At 40.1% G+C, this 22,341-nt stretch overlaps 1 protein-coding gene across 3 annotated transcripts in view; it reads right to left on the bottom strand.

The window, feature by feature from the left end:
• mical2b (microtubule associated monooxygenase, calponin and LIM domain containing 2b) overlaps positions 1–22,341 on the bottom strand; it is a 65,732-nt gene that overhangs the window by 28,859 nt on the left and 14,532 nt on the right. Inside the window, exons 3-20 of one of the 3 annotated variants that reach the window (XM_066648482.1) lie at positions 18,367–18,574; positions 17,745–17,861; positions 15,982–16,083; positions 12,974–13,129; positions 11,565–11,665; positions 10,707–10,964; positions 10,043–10,158; positions 9,678–9,804; positions 9,414–9,504; positions 8,508–8,655; positions 6,957–7,156; positions 5,907–6,013; positions 5,646–5,714; positions 5,421–5,549; positions 3,677–3,823; positions 3,007–3,399; positions 1,681–1,779; positions 1,225–1,347 (exon numbers count right to left, since the gene is read on the bottom strand). In XM_066648482.1, coding sequence (XP_066504579.1) covers positions 1,225–1,347; positions 1,681–1,779; positions 3,007–3,399; positions 3,677–3,823; positions 5,421–5,549; positions 5,646–5,714; positions 5,907–6,013; positions 6,957–7,156; positions 8,508–8,655; positions 9,414–9,504; positions 9,678–9,804; positions 10,043–10,158; positions 10,707–10,964; positions 11,565–11,665; positions 12,974–13,129; positions 15,982–16,083; positions 17,745–17,861; positions 18,367–18,574 — 2,691 coding nt within the window. The remainder of the gene's footprint in view (positions 1–1,224; positions 1,348–1,680; positions 1,780–3,006; positions 3,400–3,676; positions 3,824–5,420; positions 5,550–5,645; positions 5,715–5,906; positions 6,014–6,956; positions 7,157–8,507; positions 8,656–9,413; positions 9,505–9,677; positions 9,805–10,042; positions 10,159–10,706; positions 10,965–11,564; positions 11,666–12,973; positions 13,130–15,981; positions 16,084–17,744; positions 17,862–18,366; positions 18,575–22,341) is intronic. The other 2 variants (XM_066648480.1, XM_066648481.1) reach the window with 2 other exon arrangements.

The raw sequence follows: 22,341 nt of genomic DNA, 5'->3' as shown, positions 1-22,341 counted from the left end.
TTTCAACGGTGGTGAGAAATGACTAGATCCACACCCATTTAAAAAATTATGTAGTGAGTGAATGTTTAACCCTGTTTTAGACTAATAGCTTGAACTGGTTTTTGTACTCGAACTGGAATGCTAATGTAGCTAACAAGTAACAACAGCTTATATCCACCATATTGTTAACTTGGGGTGACCAGATCTGAGGTGGTGAAAAAGAGGACACGTCTCCGGGGGGACAACGACTACTGATGTGCAGACCGATAAATTTCTCTGTAAATATTTAATTTGTCAACCAATAACGGTAGCGCTACAGTCAGACCGTCCAATCAGAAGATTTTAGGCTACTTCACCACGCCCCCTTCTCACTCAAGCGAACCAAACGGAGTAGGGGAGGGCGGGACTAGTTTGTGAACAAAACTTCTCGAAGTTCTATGTAAGCTCTAGAAAAACAAAATCCCAGATGTTTGTGAAATTCCGCCCAGACGTTTTTTTAAGTCTAAAAAGAGGACATGTCCAGGTAAAAGAGGACGTCTGGTCACCCTAGTTAACTGGTCTTGCTTATAATAATGGCTCTGTCTGAAACAGAAGGCAGCAACCTTGATGCCTTGCTGTCTCACAAGTCGATGCCTCAGAAGGCAGTATATTGACATTAAGGCGTTTGTAACTGACTCACATTAGGCTTTAAAAGCATAAATATATTCTTTATATTTCTGGTAACACGTTACTAGGACACCAGCGCACCTCCAGTGCAGGCCAAAATAATTACAACTTTGAATATATAGGAGAAGAAAGCAGACCACATTTACACAAGCATTCATTTCAGACACGACTTGGTACCTTCCTCCCTCAGAATACTGCTTTAATAGACAGCATTCTGCTCGTTTCGGACACAGCCATATTTCCTTCCATTGTATGGCATACTGCTGTCTTTGAGAATGGATATAAATATATCACAAAGCTAAAAACAGTAGCAAGAAACACTGTCAAGCAGAACTGTGCCTATATTATTTGCTCTGCACAAAACTTCGGACATTAAACATTTGTCAAAATTGTTGCTTCCCGCTACTAGATTTATTCATTAATTGTTAAAAAAAACAAACAAAAAAAAAACTGGAATTTCACAGAATTCAACCTCTAGCATGTAAAGCTAAATGAAACATAAGCGTACATCAGGATGTGATTAACGAGGCACATTTAAGGAATAGCAAGGCGTATGAAATGAGAGGCTACGTATATTACCTGCTTGTGCTGAGGTGGGGGAAGGGGAGAGAGAAGACAGGAAAGTGAGGAGTACTCAGGGAGAGAGTGGACCGAAAGAGGTTTAGAAGGAGGAGAAACAGGAACAGAACAGGGTCCCTCTACCTATGAGGGGAAATATATGAAAGAAAGAGTGACATGGCAAGCTTTTACACATGAACCTTTATTCAAGCACTCAAGATGGAATAACACCATGTACACCACTGCCAACAAAATTGGCACTAAAACGTTTACAAGTTTCAGATAAAAATCACAGCACTGTGCATTCAGATGGTAAACATGGTTGTATTAGGAAAGCCGGTCTGTGTTTATGACACACAGACACTATCATAAACATAGCAACACGTTCTGTGATTAGGAGTGTAGCCACTCAGGGAGGATTACACCACCAGAGTTTGATTAATGGTTGCAGTCATGCAGCCTGCACAAGATTATCACCTGAGGTTTGTTGCCTGAGAAGAGACAGCTCAGCTGCTCCGCTCTGTCCTTTATACTCTTTCTGCTGAACTCTCGAGCACTTAGAGTCTGCGCTTTCTTCTGCAGGTGAACAAATGGGCAAAGGGCAAGTAAGAGTCTGGAAAAACTCAAATCAGATTTTCCAAATACATGCACTGTGGTTTTATTAGATAGGGCAATCTAGGGATTTAACACCTAGTGACAGTGTGAACAACCTGTTTCGTTGGCTTCTACTGCTGAACATAGGACACCTGTCAACGGTCCGGTGTCTGGAAAATTGGCAATGCTATTCAGGCTTCTAATAGTAATAATCATCATTTACAGTACAATTACATGCAAAAGAACAGCAATTCTAGTGTATTACTAATATCTACCCATTCTCATGTTAACTTTAATAACATGTGACTACTGTTATCACTCAAATGGCATTAAGTTGCTCTACACACAATCTTCTAAAACATTTCATGCTGTATTCGTTGCAAAATTGAATTCCATTAGGGCTGTTGTTCCTAATTCCTAGTTAAAGGTGACGTTCACAACAGTAATCAAAAACAATTTATAAAATTCAGATGATGTTTCCTCAACATTTACTGCTCTCTAATGCATTTATACAGCTTGTGACTGTAAATGAGGTTTTAAAAACGGCTATGCTATCTCGTAAACTGGCTTCCCCTCTCTCTCTGCTCATGGCAGAGGCATCTGGTGTTTTTTAGACAACAGAGAGAACTCCAAATGTTGCTTGATTCCTGTTCCATACGTGGGAAATATTGACTTATCATTGCTGTTTTGGATCTCTTAAGTGTTTAAATGTCTCCAAATTCCGTAGATGGTTAACCGCATTTCTGAAAGTGCCACAAAACTAAATAACTTAGTTATTAGTTCTTAATTCAAACAGTGAATCAAACCTTGCACAAGTTAAACTTCAGCCACTTACAAACAACAGTCATTTTAGTTCCTCAAACACACCTTTCCACATTTTAAAAAAAAAAAAAAAAAAAAAAAAAAAAAAAAAAAAAGAGCTTCTGAGCGTAAACAAACCAGAGAGAACTGCATCCCCTTTAAGCACTGTCTGCTAAACACATACCAGTATAGAAATCCTACATTGATTATATAGATTATAGATTGACACTGTCATCAAATATTGAACTGAAATTTTGTTCAAATCAAAACATCTGTCCAAAGCTGGTATTATATTTAAAGCTAATCAGGTTTCAGTATAAAAGCCAAGGGAAAATATTGCATAGACAGCATTTCAACTGCAAGGTAGCACATATGAGTAATTTGCCATGTTTTTATCATACTGTTCACCTGATTGATTTGGTCTTCTAGCAGTTGCAGACGTAAAAGCATCCCTCCCAGAGCTGGTGTGGTGGAGTTAAACGTTTCTGGACTCCCAGAGGCCAGTGAGGGCTCTCTAGGCTCATGAACATGCCTCAGAGACATTACCTGGGCAGCTGGGATGAGAGGAGAACTGGATCGATGTTCAGAGATAGAGCAGGGTTCAGGAGGTTGAGGGCATGACCAAGGTTCTGTGGTACGGAAACCGAACTGGGGTACTGGTGTCTGAAAATCAGCATGGTCATCTATGGGTTTGTAAGTTGACTGGGCTTGACTGGGCTGGTGAGAAAGCAGGTTTTCCACATTTCCGTGTTTGGAGCCAGGCTGCATTTGAGACTCAAGGAGTCTCAAGTAAGGTGACGGCTGGAGGTGGGCACACAGAGTTACATATGCTACATATACACCACCGGAGTATGCAGTACTTCAAATACACTGTATTACTAAGGTGTTATTTTTATTCCCAATAACATATGGTTAATTATGGTCTCTTTCTCTTGATGCAAGGGTTAGAGATTACCTGTAACAACAGATGGCCTACAGTCTGTAACTAAATATTTAAACCCAGTGGGTGTTTCAGATAAAATAGTAGATGTGAAGCAGGGCTACCTAATAAATAAGTCACAGCATATTTTAAGCCTACCTGCCATTTAGGTTTTGGCAGGGGAGGTGGGGGCGGGGGCAGGTGTTTGGGTTTAGCAAAGCGGGGGTTTTCAGCCACATCCAGAGAAATGTGTTTTTCCACTGAGGAATCAGACTCAGTCTCCAACTGGTTTAGAGATTCATATGACTGAACGAAAAGAGAAAGATCAGGAAAAAAAAAAAAAAGAAACACTTAGAAACTGTACATGAAACGTACCCTGATGAAAATCTGGCAAGCCACCACGGTGCAAAGTTTAACGTGCAGGCCTATAACTTACCACACGTGATTCAGACAAAGAAGCTGATTGAAGGACATTTAAAGAGGGAACACTATGAACACAAAGTAGTAGCACTACAGAACCTGCAAATCCTTAGGCATTGTTATTATTCAGTGAGTGATAAGCCCCTCATACAGTGCCCTCTGTCTACTAGGTGGCCATTAGCAGTTCATAAGGAGCAATTTAGTGCTGTGCATGACCTAAATCCTATAATCCCCTGACAGGGAGGTCAGACAGCCTCTTATAACCACTGCCAAGCAGGACACGAGATACAGAGAGAAATACTGTTTGACTGACTCAGATTAACGTGAACCAAGAACCACAAATTAATGTTCAAACAAAAGGATACAGCATACTCCTTCCTTCCAACGTCCCCTTCAACATTTTAAAATAGACATCACAAAACAGCTGTGGAATGCCACACATTTTCATCATGACTGAACAGGGACATGCAGGGGGTCTTGAGCCACTGACATTTAGTCCTCAACCTGTACAAGTGTCCACTTTTTTTTAAAGTAGTGAAATATTGGTGTTTATAGTTCCATTTTACAAGATAAGTCATTTCCCCGAGAATGCAGCTAATGTGTTTGCTGGGGATTCACATGCGTCCTGTGCTTCTTGCTAATGAAGCAATGAAAGTTGCTAAACCAAAGTTTTAATGTTGAAAAGAAAAAAGCATACAAAGTTTTGCGAGAACCATAAACTACTGTTAAAACATACTTTTTACATCTATTAGACCAGGGTTATTTTTTCCTCAAATGTTGGTAGCTCTTGAATTAGACAGTTTAGTGGGTAATGTTACAGTCTTCTATGTTTGGTTCAAATATCTGCTTATGCCATTAGTGTAGAATTTCCAGCTGCCTTTCAAAATAAATTTAACTACTTTGCTTTACTCCGAAACATGAGTATACCTTTCCTTTTACAAATTACAAATGTGTCTGGGTCTATTACTAGAGATATCCAATGTAATGAGCAAACAGCGCACAGGCAATGCTAGAAATATATTTATAAGACGCCACACTAAGACCTAGTTCATCAATACCTTTGAAGTCAATCTAATAACCACATGAAGAAAAGGCATTACAACTGTACACACAATTGTGTAAAATTGGCTGGTTGTTCTGGTGAAGAGAGCCCTGCAAAAAGGAAATTCCACTGGAACACCAAGACCCTCAGTGGACCGTCCAATAGCAATGCAACCATTACACTTGTGTAACAGGATTGGAACAATGCACTTGAGATAAGTTTATAAACACGGCTGAGAGCTATTGAAAATACCACTTTGCTACAATACATACAAAACTCATTAGTAAACCTCAGGAAGAGTGTACTGCTCAATGTGCATAAGAACTGATGCAGGAACCGCAATGCAATAAGTACAGATCAAACTGCCTGACAACAGAAGAGGCAGGTACTGAGACAAGCACCGACCCAGAAAAAGCATAGAGCAGACTCCTGAATAGTTACCTGTCGACGGAGAGCACAGCTGGGTGCATTCTCTTCAAACTTGGCCAGAAGCTGGGTCGCCATGGAGCGTACCTTATTCTCCTTTTGTTCTTGGCCCTCTCCAGCAGATAAGGCACTCTGACTGGACAGCTGCAACAGAGATGTACACACAGCAGTTGTCATCAAGTAGAGGAGAGGCAGTAGGCACACGTTCATCTCTAAAAGCAAAGCTCTGCTTAAACATACCTCTTCTGGGTAGTCGCTACCTTTTCTTCGCTTCTTGTTTGGATCATTTTCCTCCAACTTCTTATCGTCCTTTGAAAGAATACAAAGGCTTTTGTTTCATAACACTGAACATTGTGAGATTTCATAACATATATTTATTTAGTGTAAACATATACATATAAAAACATACACAGAATATTTGATGCATGAAAAAAAATAAAAAATAAATAAATGAGGAGATGACGAGCTTGCTATTCACAAAAATTTGAAAGGGAAATCTACCTTTGGAACCCTCTTCCTGGGTTGTGATATGTTCATTAAGTTGTTGACAGAGTTAGTGCACTTTGAAGAGTAGTCCTCTGTGTTTTCGTCTGTTTCCCTCTGAGTACCTGCAGGCCAAGGACACGAGCCAGTTGCTTGGAGAATCTGATGCGCAATATTCATAAACCATAAATGCAGGTGTTTGTTGCTGTAACACTGAATTTCCCCACTCTGGGTCTATTAAAGGATTATTTAAGATTACGAACGGCTTCCGGAAGACTGTACTCTACTGTAGGAAAGGGGTTCCTTTGAGGGCTTCTGCACAGGACTATGTTTGTGAAGAAATTTTTGGTTCATAATAGGGATTGGGGCTTTATATCCTCCAAGTAGCTTTCCTTGTTACACTTCTGTAATTCCCAAGTTCCATTTATACCACAACAATCACTTTAATCCATGGAGTTACCCTGGATAATTTAAACATGATAAAAGCTATTTGGTGAAGAGTGGAAGGCAATGAAAAGGTCCAGAGGAGAGCAGAGCATTTTTGGTTGCTCTTAAAGAAAATATGGCTTTATTGTGTGCTTATGGATAGTGTTCCACAATTCATTATAAAGGGTGTGACTAGGTATCACATACCCTCTATATAACACACCATCAACGGTACATTGCATTTCTACAGTCATGCCTTCCAGTGCTTCACAATTGGGTGGGGTACAGGAATGGGAATGCATGGAGTTAATTTAAGAGTAGTATTGCTTTGCAAATGTAATGCAACCCAGGATCAGACACCGTATTGACAATTTCTCATTTAAGAACGCATGTTCTTCTGCATGACTAGCACTGGTAAATCCTATTTAAATATTCCTGAACAGGAGTGATATTGATACCTTTAACTACAAACGCTAATTCTGTTACTATTTAATGAAACCTGAGGTTGAGCTTGGTTACTTGAGGTTGTTCTCATCGCTTGTTAGAGGCTATGCTGAAAAACCAGTTCATTATTCCCTGCTTGGTGACTTGAAGAGCAGAGTGGAGAGGTGTGGTATAAATGCAAGTGTAGAAGCACTATACCTGGAGCAGGTAAGGAGGAGTTGCGGAACATCTCATAGAATTTGGAAAGGTAGAGCACCATGACCAGTTTGTCTGGCTCCTGTTCTTCTGCCATCTCTTTCCCTGTGATGAGTGGCTGAATTCCAAAAGCCCGCTCTGCCACCTCAAATGCCAGCTGATTGTTTTTAGCGCAGTCGGCCTCATTCAGGGAGTCAAAGTCTCTGAGATGATAAAGATGAATAGAAACAGACAGAATGTGAAAGAGCGAGCAGGTCTAGGAGACCTAGTATTTTAATATTTTTTGTAATAACCTGCTTTTTTAAGTTACTTTAACCTCTCCAGTCTGTTTATGTCTAGATGATTCATGTCCATGGTAAACTCATCACCACAAACACAGCCCTGACCCTTTTGTCTGGACACTAATAGTCCTAGAGAGGACTGAGACTCACATCTGCCTGTGACCCACTGCACTGACATCATTACCAGCAAATGCACATTCTCATTCACATACAGTGAAATCAAGATGGAAAATAAGATTTACAGCAGCAATAAAACCTAAGTAGTGCCAATATATATACACTAATTTTTCTCATTATATCTTATACTATGGCCATTAAATGTCTGCTGCACAGCCAACAGTCAAAGAAAGGATTTAAAAGAAGGCACATTCATGCCCTTGTGCTTATTTTCAAACAAATTTGACTAGAGGCAATCCGTGTGACTATATTCATGAGAGCAGTGAGGGTGCTGATGGGAAAGATAATGACCACAGGATGCTTTGTGTCCAAGGTTTATGGGCAGACAAATACTTTACTTTAGGTTTATTGAATAAATATTAATGTAAACTCTAACATTAAAATATTAATCTGTATGAACTTTAAAATGTGTGAAATGTTCTGTTCTTGTGAAGAGGTTACACTGTGCATGTGTTAAAGCAGGAAAAACATTAAAATGCAATTTCTAATGTAAGATGTTGGTTTTAAGTCATTGTTCTGAAGTTAAAGATTAAGTTTAAGTTTAGAAAATTATTGTATACAATAAACAGCCTATTATTATTATTATTATTAATTGTCTGTAACCGCTTAACCAGTTCAGGGTCGCAGTGGGTCTGGAGCCTACCCGAAATCACTGGGCGCAAGGCAGGAACACACCAGGGCAACACACTCACACCTATGGACACTGTTGAGTCACAAATCCATCTACCAACGTGTGTTTTCGGACTGTGGGAGGAAACTGGTGCTTCCGGAGGAAACCCACGCGGACACAGTAAGAACACACCACACTCCTCACAGACAGTCACCCGGAGGAAACCCATGCAGACACAGGGAGAACACACCACACTCCTCACAGACAGTCACTCGGAGCCGGACTCAAACCCCAACCCCAGATACATGGAGCTGTGTGACAGCGACACTAACTGTTGCGCCACTGTACCGCCCTATTATTTAAATACATGTAATATATTAAGTCCTAATATATTTCATATATGTCCCATGTATGAGCCCATATATGAGTTCTAATATTTAAATAAGTATGTGTGAGTGATAGCAAGAGTGTGCGATTGACACTCACATGAGGTCAGGTCGCTGGCGGTGGATGAGGGCACATAGGGCCAGGCCACTCTTCCAGGAAGAGGTGAGGTCAGAGACGTCCACTCCTCTGTAGCCCTGTGTCTGTTTCTGACACCACAACAGCAATCGGTTAGGCCGAACCTCAGATTCTGAGACAGCACAACACAGAAACCGTCATTTTAATCATTTAGATCAGTGCTGGAAAAACTGAAACAGACATTTTCGAATGCTCAGAATCAGAAGTAAAAACATGAGAAAACAAGGACAACACACTTTCAGTGAAACAGTCTGAACCTGCGTAATAAATGATTGTTTTGTTTTCTGCTGTCTTCAAGAAAGCACACGGCCACACTCAAGTTAGTGAATGGATCAGGAAACTGATAAAACCAGGGGCTCTATTAACACAAATAGACAGTTAGTAATGAGAGGAAAAACATGAGATGACCGAGGTCAAAGACTATGGCTCCTTTGAGATATGATATGTGCTTCTGAGGTCAGAGGTATGGAGCACTGAAAATCTGAATGTCTGAGTCTCAATGTTCAGAGGACAGTTAATGATGGCTACAAAGTTATAAAACAAAAATTATTAATAGTTCCTTCCTTCCATCCACAGTAGTAACAGCTTTTACTCTACGGAAGGCTGTAGAATAGATGCTGTAATGTCTATGAGGATATGATGGCTTTCATCTACAAGGGTTGTGTAAAATATTGGTTAGATTTGCACCACAAATGGCACTCCAACTCAACCCAGAGATATTGGACTGGGGTTCAATAACTCCAGAGAACAGAGTTCCACTTCTGAACAGTCCAAAGATATGGGGCTTTATCCTCTTTAGTTGCATGTTTATAAACTGCAAACTGGGCCTTTTCTGAATTTGAAAGCGCTGTAAAAATGTTCATGGCTTACCTATTCTGGAGATATTGACAGACCTACGGACTGGACCACCACGCTCTAGTGAACACGACTTCTGTTCTCCGTTAACATACAGATGTCGAACCTAATAAAAGGGATTAACAGACCAGTTAAAATGTTTGGAATATAAGAGAAAACACAAGTCAGCATTATTAAGTGTAACATAAATAAACAGATGTCAGCTATATATTGTAAGGAACAATTTATAAATCTGGGTACAGTTAGATTACAGGTTTACCTGCACATTAGTCACCCTACCTGGTGAGGTCGGACACAGCTGGAGTTGAGGTTGGGGTAACGGGTTGCTGGGTCTATGGTGTACTGCTCAATGTTCTTAGTGATGTTTTCTGCTGTGGTCTGGGGCAGCAGTCTATAGATACTTTCCCTAAAAGGAAGATTATTCTTGTTATAAATTAGAATTAGTGTGGTGGTCCCACAGTTATGACTCAAGAGTGGATCATCACTGAAACCCATGGCACTCTGGAAGATTTATATAAACACTCACACACACACACACACACACATACTCTTGTGGGGAATCTACTGTAATAACAAGCTTGATTTATAGATTTTAAAACCACTATTCAAAAACTACAAGCAATTTTGCAGGGGTTTTTTCTGACCTCTCAGAGAGGATGTCCAGAGGCGCTTTGCCCTGAGCCCAACCCTGCACCATCCATGCCGTATCAAATGCAGCCAGGAAGCCACGAGCACATCCCGTTCCCATGGGCCAAAAAGGCTGATAAACAGAACACAGAGCATTTTAACATTTCATTACATTCAACTAATAAATCTCTCTCATGAGACCATCAGCAATTCAACCCAAATTTAATCTGGTGTATTACATACTTGAGTATTAGTTTAAGGCATTAAAATGTGTCTATACAAGCTCTACCTAGAGACTTCAAAAGGGCATAAAGAATTTAGCAACAGAATGTAATCTTTTCCTGATCAGATGCTGAACAAAAAGAAGCATGTTTTGGAAGCCATCTTTAAACCGTCTCATTCCAAGGTTTGAAAGTGTACATAATAATTGAGATATTATTATAAGAATATAAAAATACAATATAAAAGGAATCTCAAACACGAGAAAGTGACGTGTGAGTGAGGTTTTCAAATACAGAATGTGATACAGACACTTTGGAAAGCATTAAAGTAATTAATTACAGGATAAATATTAGTAAAACATTTCAAATAAAGACAACACAGGCATATACGTACTGCAGATGTACAATACAATTAAATTTAGATACTGTATTGCACAGCTCTAAACCTGTTTTTACCCACCTCCAGCAGGCTGTCTCCCACCAGAGCCACCAGCAGCTGATGTCCGTTCTTTTCTCTGACCAATGCTGCGTTCTCCGAGGCGTACATGCAGGTGAAATCAAACATGGCCACGTCTGGCTGCCCGTAGTGGTTAACAGCATAGTCCAGCGAGGGCAGCTGGTAGTTTGTGCCAAAGTCAGCAGCTTCACGAGCATATGAAAGCAGAGCCTCCTGATTCACATTGTCACTGTGAAGAAGCCTCTCGGTCTCTATATAATCCTTCAGCAGCAGAGAAACAAGTGAAAAGGGCTTCAGCTTTAAAGCAAAGGAATTGGATTTAAAATGTGGAAAATATATTCTGTTCTGTATCAGTGTGAGCTGTTTGTTTATTTTCAAGAAAATAGCTGCTGAATAATGGGCCTGGCACTACCAAAACATACTCAAGATACTAGAAGTCTCCAGAGCGTCACACGTTCTGAGAGCAGTGCAGGGCAGTGGGCAGCTGAGAGCATTTGTTTGAGCTCTAGAGTAACAGAGGATTGGGTTGCTTTAATAATAAAACTCCCTCATCACTCTCTAATCCCTTCTGGGAGTAAAACATCTTTGAGTCTGGAGAAAAACTCATGGCTAATTTGAAGATACCTCTTTGAGGGAAGCTGAATAAAATGAGGCTATTGCCATTACTGAATGGAAATGCCATACTCCTCTAACTAGCAGCACCTTTTTGCATGCTTCACCATTGCTCTTCCTGGTATTTCATGTCTGTAACAGCCCACGGGCATTAACGTCACTCTACACTCAGCTCAAAGACACAAAGGACAGACCGTGCACACTGAGGTGCAGTGATCAATATGAAAGCAGAAGTATTCCATTACTTACATTAATGATAACACCTTTGTCCAACAAACTCTGTTTCTTTGCAGTCATAACAAAATAGTGAGTGTTGTCCTTGTAGTAGACAATGTTCTCCAAATCAATCCCTGGAAAAGTAACAAGGAATATTATGAGCCCATCTGTGTTTCTATTTTAACAGCACAGGTTTAAATAACATACACATACATTAATGAACATGCACTCAGCAGTTAACTGTCATGTTCATTTTGATTTGGCCAAGGGGTGTAAATGATTTAAAGATAAAGTCTAATTTTACATTCAATCTCATTACAATAATATAGCTATCTTGACTCATACTCCCCACTTCAGTGCTGGAAAATGTCCCACCTAATTAATACTTGTGTGTCATCACTACAGTAACAAGCAATTTCCTGAGAGGCTTTGTTATTGAAAAGGTGTTGGCCCATGTTTAGTTTAACTGAACACATGCAAACATTTCACAGCATCTGTACGATCATATGAGAATAAAAAAACGCATCAGAGAAGAAGATTATACTTAGGGCTATTTATTTGGGCACTAAACATCTATTCATTCATTCAAAAATGACATAAAAAAGAAAATAGACATCAATATCACATCATAATGCAGCAAAGATAAAAAATGGGAAAAGGACAAAATGGCACAGTGGTGCAGCAGGTAGGTGTTGCAGTGACACAGCTCCTGGGACGTGGAGGTTGTGGGTTCCAGTCCCGCTCCCACTCAATTTACAGAGTGCCGGGTCTGTAAGGAGTGTAGTGTGTTCTCCCTGTGTCCGCGTGGGTTTCCTCCGGGTGACTGTGTGAGGAGTGTGGTGTGTTCTCCCAGTGCCCACATGGGTTTCCTCCGTGTGACTGTCTGTAAGGAGTGTGGTCTGTTCTCCCTGTGTCTGCGTGGGTTTCCTCCAGGTGCTCCCGTTTCCTCCCATGGTCCAAAAACACATATTGATAGGTGGATTGGCAACTTAATAAAATAAAATATGTCCCTAGGTGTGAGCGTGTAAATGAATGTGTGGGCGTGTGTCACCCAGTGAAGGACTAACGCCCCCTGCAGGGTGTGTTACTGTCTCAGTGATTCCCAGTAGGCTCCGGACCCACCACGACCCTGAACTATTTAAGAGGTTACAGGCAATGACTGAACGATTGCATACAATCCATATGAATAATGGCCTTGGATTATTAAAATAGTAATATGATCAAATTTAATGCCTTCGTAAAGGCTGGCATGAGCAAATGAGAAATTCCATGAGGTGAGAATTAAGTTAAGGCACTGTTATCAATATCTGAATATAAGTCACATTTATATCTACTAGTGTAATGTACCTCTGTATTAGAACAGATTCGTGGGTAAAGAGAATATAAAGAGATGAAGACAAAGCTGCTGAAGTTGAGAAAGTAAAAACAAGATCATAACTCACCCGTCTCCTCCTTTAGTTCCAGGAAAAACTTCTGATTAAAGATGAAGGCAACTCCACTAATCTCCTCCACCTTTGCCTCTGCCGTTGTGTTACGGTTCACAAAGTTGGCTGTGATGGCAATGGCTAGCTTACCTCGGAACTCCTTCCTCTTGAAACCTAGAAACCCAATCAATCAAAAGATAGATTACCTTTAAATAAATGTCAAAATGTTTGTAGAGACCTCATTTATGTTACACTTTAATGGGCAACTATGTGTATGGGCTGCTGCCACCTGCTTTAAAAGCATCTCCACTAGAATGGAATGCTCTGGAGCAGGTGCACATGAGCCTATAGACTTTGGGATGAGTTTCAGTGGTTTATCATCCCAAACAAACCATCCATAATTAGAACTTCATCTCACATATTTTCCTGAAGGCCATCAAACCTGAGAGCAAATGCTCCAAAGTGTAGTAAAAAGTCTTCCCAGAAGAACAGATGCTATTATTGCAGTAAAGGAGGCAAACTATCAGAAGAAATGTTGGACAAGCTTTTAATTTATTTTATTCTTTCTTTTAAACATTTTATTTCAATTATTCAGGCAACTGCATTTTAACTCACAGTAACTTTTCTTTGAACACAAGGTGGTAAATACTGCACTAAAGCCAGCTTAGCAAGGAAACGTGCCTGAGTCACACTTTTATAGCAACTGTATACATCAAACATAAGGAAATAACAGGACAGACGACTGCTAATGCTGAAATCAATGTGTCAAAAATAAATCGTTTTAGAAATATCTGCCTTGGTTTGCTAATTGAGCAAGATTTAGCCTACTGAGAGGGCTTAGCAAGCTTTGACAGTCCCATAATAGCTTGCAGAGCGGGCAAAGCAAGTTACAATTGCCCTGCTATAGCTCATGGAGTGGGTTGAGCAACGTTTAATCACCCCATTAGCTAGCAGAGCAGGCTGAGCGAGTTTACAAATCACTGCATAGAAGCTCCCAGAGCTGAGAGAGCCTGCTTTCAGTTACACAGCCCCAAAACACTGTCATTTTAGATTTTTTTCCATGAGTGTGCAACAAACCAGTATCATTAGGTGCTTCACATCAAAAACCAGTTTGATCTAATCTTTCGATTGCATTTCTGCTAAAATATGTATGACAATTTTTCTCAGTGTAACAGCAACAAACAAAACACTAAATATTATGAACAACCTCTTCCATTCCTGTTTATTTGCTCATAATTATTTTAAATCAATGCTCTTTTTTAAGACTCCGTAGAAAAGTCTGGTGTCACTAGTCAGGGCCACATTAAGTGATGCATAAAACAAAAGTTTTGAATTTAATAAGAAGGCCGTATATGCATAACTTCTGCCTCGTTAAGGAAATATCAATATCTGATGCTCTGAAGACAATGGCAGTCCAGGAAATCTAGGCCAGTCTGGTCTTGTTTAACATGCTATAGGTTCATATATGTAAATACATAGTTTACTCAGGGTTAAATTATGTAATGAATACACATTTGAATCAAGTATATGAATGCACTGCCTTTTACAGTGTAACTTAGAACAGGCCACTTTAAATAAAATGTCGATTGAGATAAAGGAACGCTTAGAGATGCGAGTAAAAGTGACCCTAGCATATATGTGTCAACAGGAAGGAGCAGACGAAATGAAAGGAGCACCATACTGGTGGGGACTGGGCTGGCAGACACACTTACCACAGACAAAGAGCTGAGCGGGGGTTTGACAGTCATATGGGACAGATTGTTTGGATGAGTTTAAGATACTTGGCCATCCTTCCTTCTTGGGTGGAGGGCAAAAACAGAATCAAGCTATAAATCAAGTATCTAAATATCGATATCCTTCTCCACAGTTTTGCATGGTGTTTAAGCACCTTCAGTTTATTCAGCAGATACATTTTGGCCAAAAGCTCCAGAGGAAACAACATTCACAAGTAAATTTCCAACACACACCAGCCTTGACTTATTTTGATAGTTCCTGGAACATACTATAATTACAGTGGAGTACATACTCCTCAGACAGGAAACTCCATGACAAGGAATTATCCATTTGTAGTTCTGGAGGAAAGACACATTTGGGACAGAAGTGTTTATTTAGGAACATCCTGAAATAAATCTACTGTATAAGCAGTAGGTTGGGTGTTGGTGTGTTGGAGGGGTTTCCTGTATTTCTCAATTTACAGGGCTGATACACTTGGGAACCGTAAATATGTCTAGGTTAGAATGTCATTCTCTGAATTACATTACTGTACTATGTTTACTGTTCAAGACATTACCCAGTAACACACTACTGCTTAAAATAAAGGCCCAAATTGCAGAAACAAGCCCAGATGTGTCCACAGTGATAAGATAAACACTGCAGTGTACGATCATTATTCCCAACTACTTCTAGATTTTGTATTTAAAGAGAAAAAAAGGCTTGTAAAGACTTTCACTTGTCAGGACTGTGTGTAAATAGTAGGCGATTTCTGATCAACAACTTTTAAGGTTATTGTACAAATAGCACAATAGGCTTGTCCAAAATTTTGAGGCTGCTGACCCTTTTTTGAGATTGGATTGCATCTGAATTTCACATGAAGGCATGAAAATCCATGGAGAAAGATACCCAGGTGGGCACTGTGACCACCATCCAGGTAAATTAACTCACATTCACTTGTGTTTAAGGATGGATTGTGACCATATTCAAAAGCAAGTGCAAATGGAATGTGCTTTCTTTGTAAATTCATAAGTGAAGAGGTGCGTGTCTAGCAAAGAATAAACACCAGATGACTATGACTGGATTTACCCTGAGACCAAGTGCATTCTAAGCCATTCAATTCAAATTTGTATAAAAGAATTTCTGCTGGTCACACTGGTGATGAATTTACTAAAAAGTGTAAATAGAAGTTGGGCAAAGTTTATTCAGATACGACTTGGACATGAAACATGTCAATGCCAAGTTACTGCAACATCCCCTAGAATGTTTCAAATACAAGCAAGCGGCCATCGTTTTATTGGATACATTCATCTCACCATCTAGTGTTGTTCTCCGTCCATCTGCTCCTATTAACACATCAAACTCATAGTCGGAGATGGTGTGACATGCAGGATTCACTTCTGCCCTCCAGCCAAGCCCTGATTTACACAGATGAAATATAAAAAAATAATGCAGAAATTAAGAGCACAACTCAAATTTCATCTGTGATAAAAATAAGGAAGTAAAGAAGGACAGGATGAAAAGCACAAAGGGAACATTCATCATATCCCTCATCAACACACCAGCATCAGCTTACTGGAAAATACATACTCAGTATTCCACTGGTGTACATCACCTCTTTAATGTGGCATAAGCTGGACAGGCCTATGTTGTTGCGTATTTAAAGAGGTGCTGTATGGAGCCTGAAGGCCCACAAGCTATTTAAAGAGTGAAGCTGAAAGCTTATCATTTGTACAATGTGCTAGCAGTAAGCGACAATGACGCTAAAGAGCCATGGAAACCATCTCCATATCACCGTTCACCGTGCAGTGGGAGTATGTTGGAATGTAAGACCATGGAGCCATAGAGCTTTCATGAAACTGTACTGCGTGGGAGGGAGGTGGTGTTGGGACACAGAGGGAAATGTTTAAAAATACAAAAGCCCCAAATAAAGCACATAATCATAAGTAAATAATTGTCACCCCAAACAAAAAATTAAAGTACACTGTGAAGTGACTGAAAAATACAGCTGTGTAGTCTACCTAATGCTAATGCTATATACAGAACACAGAGAATAGATTCTCACTCAAATGTGCACTGACACCAACAGAGACATTATTCAGTTAAAGATGAGTTTATTTCTGTCTGGCTGTATAAAAAACAGTCATGCTGCTGCTGTGTGGACATTCCGGGATTCCCGAGAGTCCACAAGACCACTGTATTTGCTCTGAACCTCCCATGCCTTTTATTAGAACAACTCAAACAGATCTAACTACAGCACTAGCTGTCCATGCCTTGTACAAATATTAATTAAGTCCAAATTTTGCCCTTGTCTTGTGTTGCCATTTTCAGAAGAGTTTGTCTATGTGTGTATATGTTTTAAAATATGGCAGTGTAATTATGTCCAAATAAAAATATTTCCTTTCCAAGTCTGACTGAATTTGAGTTGAAGCATGATCAGTTTGATGGTATTATTATGCTCCTCCATTTCCAGCAGCTGGCCTGTGAAATGTTTACAAGGTGACAAGGCTCAGGAAGAAACCCAAGCCTTCTTAAGTGAGCAAAACTCCAAGATTACTCAGCTTGATCCTTTAAAGGTGAAAGGGTCAACAGCTATTTGCTTCAACCCTGCGGGGCATCTTCTTTCAGTGTGGAGCGGTGCAAGTATGCGCATAAATTCTTTGCTTTTTTCAGAACAAAATCAGTAAATAGAGAAGCCTTGGATTGATGCCGTCATAAACTGTAATCAGAAGTACTTACACTGTACATGTTTTTATAGATGTACTAAAAAGGCATGCAAAGCTGGTAGTGTGAGGGCCAGAAGTATGTATATGTAAGGGTTAATGGAGAGAGTACTCCTAGTACTCTGCAGCCTGTATCAAATAGACAGCAATGTCTATGCCTAGCAGTCTATGAAGCAGTGGACATGAAAGAGCAAGAGTACCCTCTGACATCAGCAGCGCTTGTGTGGAAACATCTAACACTACGGTCCCTTAGAGCTGTCATGGAACAACACTCCCTAAGCTGAAGGGCTGGGCATATATTAAAAAGGTTCAATGTCAGTTACCAGAAGATATATCACTTTGTAAGTTCTGCTCACCATCATTGCTCTGTTCTTCAGGTGGCTCGAGGAGGCTGAGGAACTCGACATTGACGTGAACCTCCACCCCCACAATCAGACTCACCTTCAGAAGCATCAGCTGCAGCTGACGAATACCTGGCCACAGAAGAACAAGAACCATCGTCATCATCCACACCACAACCAATAGTAACAATTCCAATCAACCCCACAACCACCAACTAATCAGCAAGGTATATGGATGTTCATACTAATTCTGTACTTTCAGACAGTAGTCCCTCTGCTGCTCTGCTTATTTTGTTAGCCACGTCACATACTGTTCTTCAAATGGTCAGACCCCCAATAGGATCACCAGATAGAAGATATTATTTGGGGGTGGATCATTCTCAATACTGCAGTAATAAAAACGTTGTGGTAGTGGTGTGACAGTGTGCATTGCACTAGTATAAGTGGATGAGACACAGCAGTGCTGCTGGAGTGTTGTGACCACTAATGTAAGCGTGTCTAAGTGTTGAGCTACAAAGTGGTGCTGAAACAGTGGAGAGTGAGTGCAGAAACAAAACTGTGGTCATGATGTTATGGCCGATTGATGTAAAAGGACAAGGTTATGAATAAACTTTTAAAAACAAGAATTTACACTTACTGATATGGTCTATGGCTCCTGCGCAGAACTTCCCATAAAATTTCTTAGCTCCAAGGCTCCTGAGGTCATGGATGGTGAAAGGCCAAAGATGGAGGACATTATTCCTGGAGAAGGTGTCTCTTTTCTCAATTACAACAACTTTAGATCCAAGCAGGGCTAATTCTATGGCTGTACGCAGTCCACAAGGCCCACTTCCAATGATCAGACACTGTAAACAAGATGGACAAAATGAAATTGCCAATGTAAGAATGAACATAGGAAAAACAATGGGGAATTGCCAGGTTGCTGAAGCATTACTGTTGGAAGCTTGATAAGGAAAGGCTTTAAAAGGCGAGTGTACTGCTTGCATTATGAAAGAGGAATACAGCTATATTTGTTAATCACTATTTGGAGACCCAACAATAAAGACAAACAAAACACTGACCTAACTCTGAATTGACATAATCTCAGTTTTTTGCATGACAAAACGCAGATCACCTTAGATGACTGCACTATCTATAGATTCACCTTTGAAATCATCTTTGTCAACAGACATAAATAGTTCTTTAATTTATCATCATCTCTAGTACTACAGTGGGTAAACCCATACAAGTGTTTGATGCAAGTTCTGCAAGTCTGTTTTGGCAACAGATTGGCAGTCTATTCACATAGATAAAGAGAAATGTCCCCACAAAGCACTAAAAGCTGCACGTTAGTTATGTGTATCATAAAAAGAGAGTCATAGCTACTGTCATAAGTGGTGTTTACCTCACACAATACAGCCAGCTGCTTCACTGAGTCCATATAAGGAATTTATTGAACCATGTTTGAGACAATGACCCAACAATGTTTCATCAAAACTCATTAGTGTTATAAGAGTTTGATTAGGAAGGGTGTGGAAAACTGGTGGAAGTTAATTCTTGCACAACAAAGGGAGACTTGCTTTGTTCTTAAACCATTTATGTCTAAATAGATGTGCGAAAAAAAAGGGTTATTAATGTTGCTTCAGAGTGCATGCTCAATTTGAATAACACAATGGCAATTCAGGCCTAAATGAGCAGTTTCACAATACACCCAGCAATAAATAGACTGACTACATTTTACACTTAATGCAGTGAATACTGCAGTATTTTGGTAATTGTTTGACAACTTTTAGGGCAATGCTATCATGATAGTCATTCATTCATTATTTGTAACCACTTATCCAGTTCAGGGTCACGGTGGCTCCAGTGCCTACCTGAAATCATTGGGCGCAAGGCAGGAATACACCCTGGAGGGGGCGCCAGTCCTACACACACAGGGAGAACACACCACACTCCTCACAGACAGTCACCCAGAGGAAACCCTCGCAGACACAGGGAGAACACACCACACTCCTCACAGACAGACACCTGGAGGAACCCCACACAGACACAGGGCGAACACACCACACTCCTCACAGACAGTCACCAGGCGCGGGAATCGAACCCACAACCTCCAGGTCCCTGGAGCTGTGTGACTGCGACCCTACCTGCTGTGCCACCGTGCTGCCTTCATAATAGTCATGTTTATATATCCATCCATATATTTATAAGGATGTCTCAGTACATGGACAGGTTAACAATGTTAAATGCTAGACTATTGTTTATATGCTATAAGATGCATCATGAGTAGGGGTGGACGATATGGCCCTAAAATTATATCACAATATTTTAGGGTATTTTCACTACAATGGTATACTTGGCGATATGACAAAACAATGAAAAATACTTTTATTAATTTCAAGAACACACTGTTGCAACAACAAAAACATTAAATTAATATTAATTATGTTAAACATGTGTAATATACAGGAGGTCCTCGGGTTACGATGTTTCGTGGTTACGACACATCTCCCATTTACTGTATAAAGCCTTGTTTCAACTTAAGTGGTTTGGCGTCGTAAACGTCGTAATGTGAACTTCTTGTTTGGTGTGCGCAGCGGAAGAATATACGGTTAAGCGTCTCGGGACCGAGGAGGAGCGCGTCCCCCCAGTCGCATTGTACGGATAGGTGTAAGGATAGGATAAGTGCTTACAGTATGTTATTTACGTACAGTATGTACATATGTTCCGACTTACACCGAAAATCAGTTTATGACGCGACGTAGGAACGGACCAACGTCGTAAGTCGAGGACCCCTGTATATGGAAATGATTAACTGGTTTTATTTATTTAAAAAAATATTATCTTACTACAAATGTAATTTCAATCATTCACAGCCACTTTCCACAGTACTTCACTGTGCCTAAATGACTCATGTAAAGACCATATGTCATATTATGGCTAACTGCATAATGTCGTTAGGTAAAAATGTTAGAATATCACAATACCTCGATACTGACTTTTTAAAATTGTTTTAAAAATTATGATATTATTGTGAACAAGACAATATGTCACAGCCCTAATCATGAGCAAAATAATTAGTTAATGCATTGGTTGAACTCTATGCTTCGAAACTACAATGTTCCACACACAAGTCTCCAGCAGGTGAATTCAGACCACTTTTTTTTTTTTTTTTTTTACATCATAAACCCAAGGATCCAATCCTATCAATTCACAGGGCTTCACAGAGTTTTTGAGCTTCAGATGACTACTGGGGCTTGTGCTAGAGATAGGGGCAGGGACTAACTGCACATTCATAAGTGTGTCCTGAAGAAACATGAATGTGAGTTACATCTAAATCACTTTGAAATGAAGGCGTTTAATCCACTGATGAATTCTTATGTATTTAATCAATGCCCAGAGAAAGATAAAAAGCCAGTTTAAATTCTGCTTAATTATACAACTTTAAGACATCTCAAAACATTTTAAATATTTCATAGTAGTGAGAAACCTTTTCTTCTTTTTTACATTTGAAATATAGAAAATGACATTTAAACTAGTTAAATTATTACATTTAACACACACAATTCTTATTGAATGCCCTTTTATGTGCCATTTCATATCTCTGCATAGCAGTTTCACTATGGAAGCCAATGTACTGGGTCTGTATCTCTACACTGGCATGATGTGGAAGGCATCCTGTGAGGCTGAGGAGGATAAGAGCATGCCTGGGCTTCCTGCACTGTGCTGTGCTGTGCTGGATGCACACATTGGTGGAAACACTTCTCCCCACTAAAGGGCACTAATGTTTGCTTCTCTCCAAGCTGGATGGCATTTAGGAAAGGGTTTTAGTGCAGAAAAGCTAACAGAGCCTCACCCTGACCCACAGAGCCAGGCTAAAGGATTAGGGCTTAAGCTTTCTCAGGCCTAGGAGACTTCCAGGAGATCAGCGACTGAAAATGGCCAAGACAAGAATCAAGGTGATGGTGGAATTCAAAGAGTAATGGCTTAAAAGGAAACACTAATTTGATGTTTGCTAAAATTTACCTTACAGAAAAGACCTATAGAAAATCCCGATTTAAACATGATTAAGTAACTTTATTTAAAGTTTAACCACAACTGAATAAATGTGTTTTTAGATCAGGATGTTATTATTGTTAAAAGGAGACCATTCATTCATTCTCTGTAAATGCTTATTCAGTTCAGGGTCGCAGTGGGTCCAGAGCCTACTTGGAATCATTGGGCGCAAGGAAGGAATACACTCTGGAGGGGGCGCCAGTCCTTCACAGGGCAACACAGACACACACACACACACCTACGGACACTTGAGTCGCCAATCCACCTACCAACGTGTGTTTTTGGACTGTGGGAGGAAACCCACGCAGACATGGGGAGAACACACCACACTCCTCACAGACAGTCACACCAACTCCTCACAGACAGACACCCGAAGCAGGAATCGAACCCACAACCTCCAGGCCCCTAGAGCTGTGTGACTGCGGCACTACCTGCTGCGCCACCGTGCTGCCCCGTCAATTGTAATTTTCAAATTTAATTGCTCAGTGACCAAGTTTGTACACAATCTTTACAAAGCTAAATTTGTGACTAAATGAACATGTTCTGAAACAAAGTCAAGCCACATGCTTTTAACATC

The sequence above is a fragment of the Hoplias malabaricus genome, chromosome 17 (genome assembly GCF_029633855.1).
Source record: "Hoplias malabaricus isolate fHopMal1 chromosome 17, fHopMal1.hap1, whole genome shotgun sequence".
Taxonomy (NCBI): domain Eukaryota; kingdom Metazoa; phylum Chordata; class Actinopteri; order Characiformes; family Erythrinidae; genus Hoplias; species Hoplias malabaricus.
The sequence above is the reverse complement of the archived record's forward strand: the minus strand, read 5'-3'. Positions and strand labels throughout refer to the sequence as shown.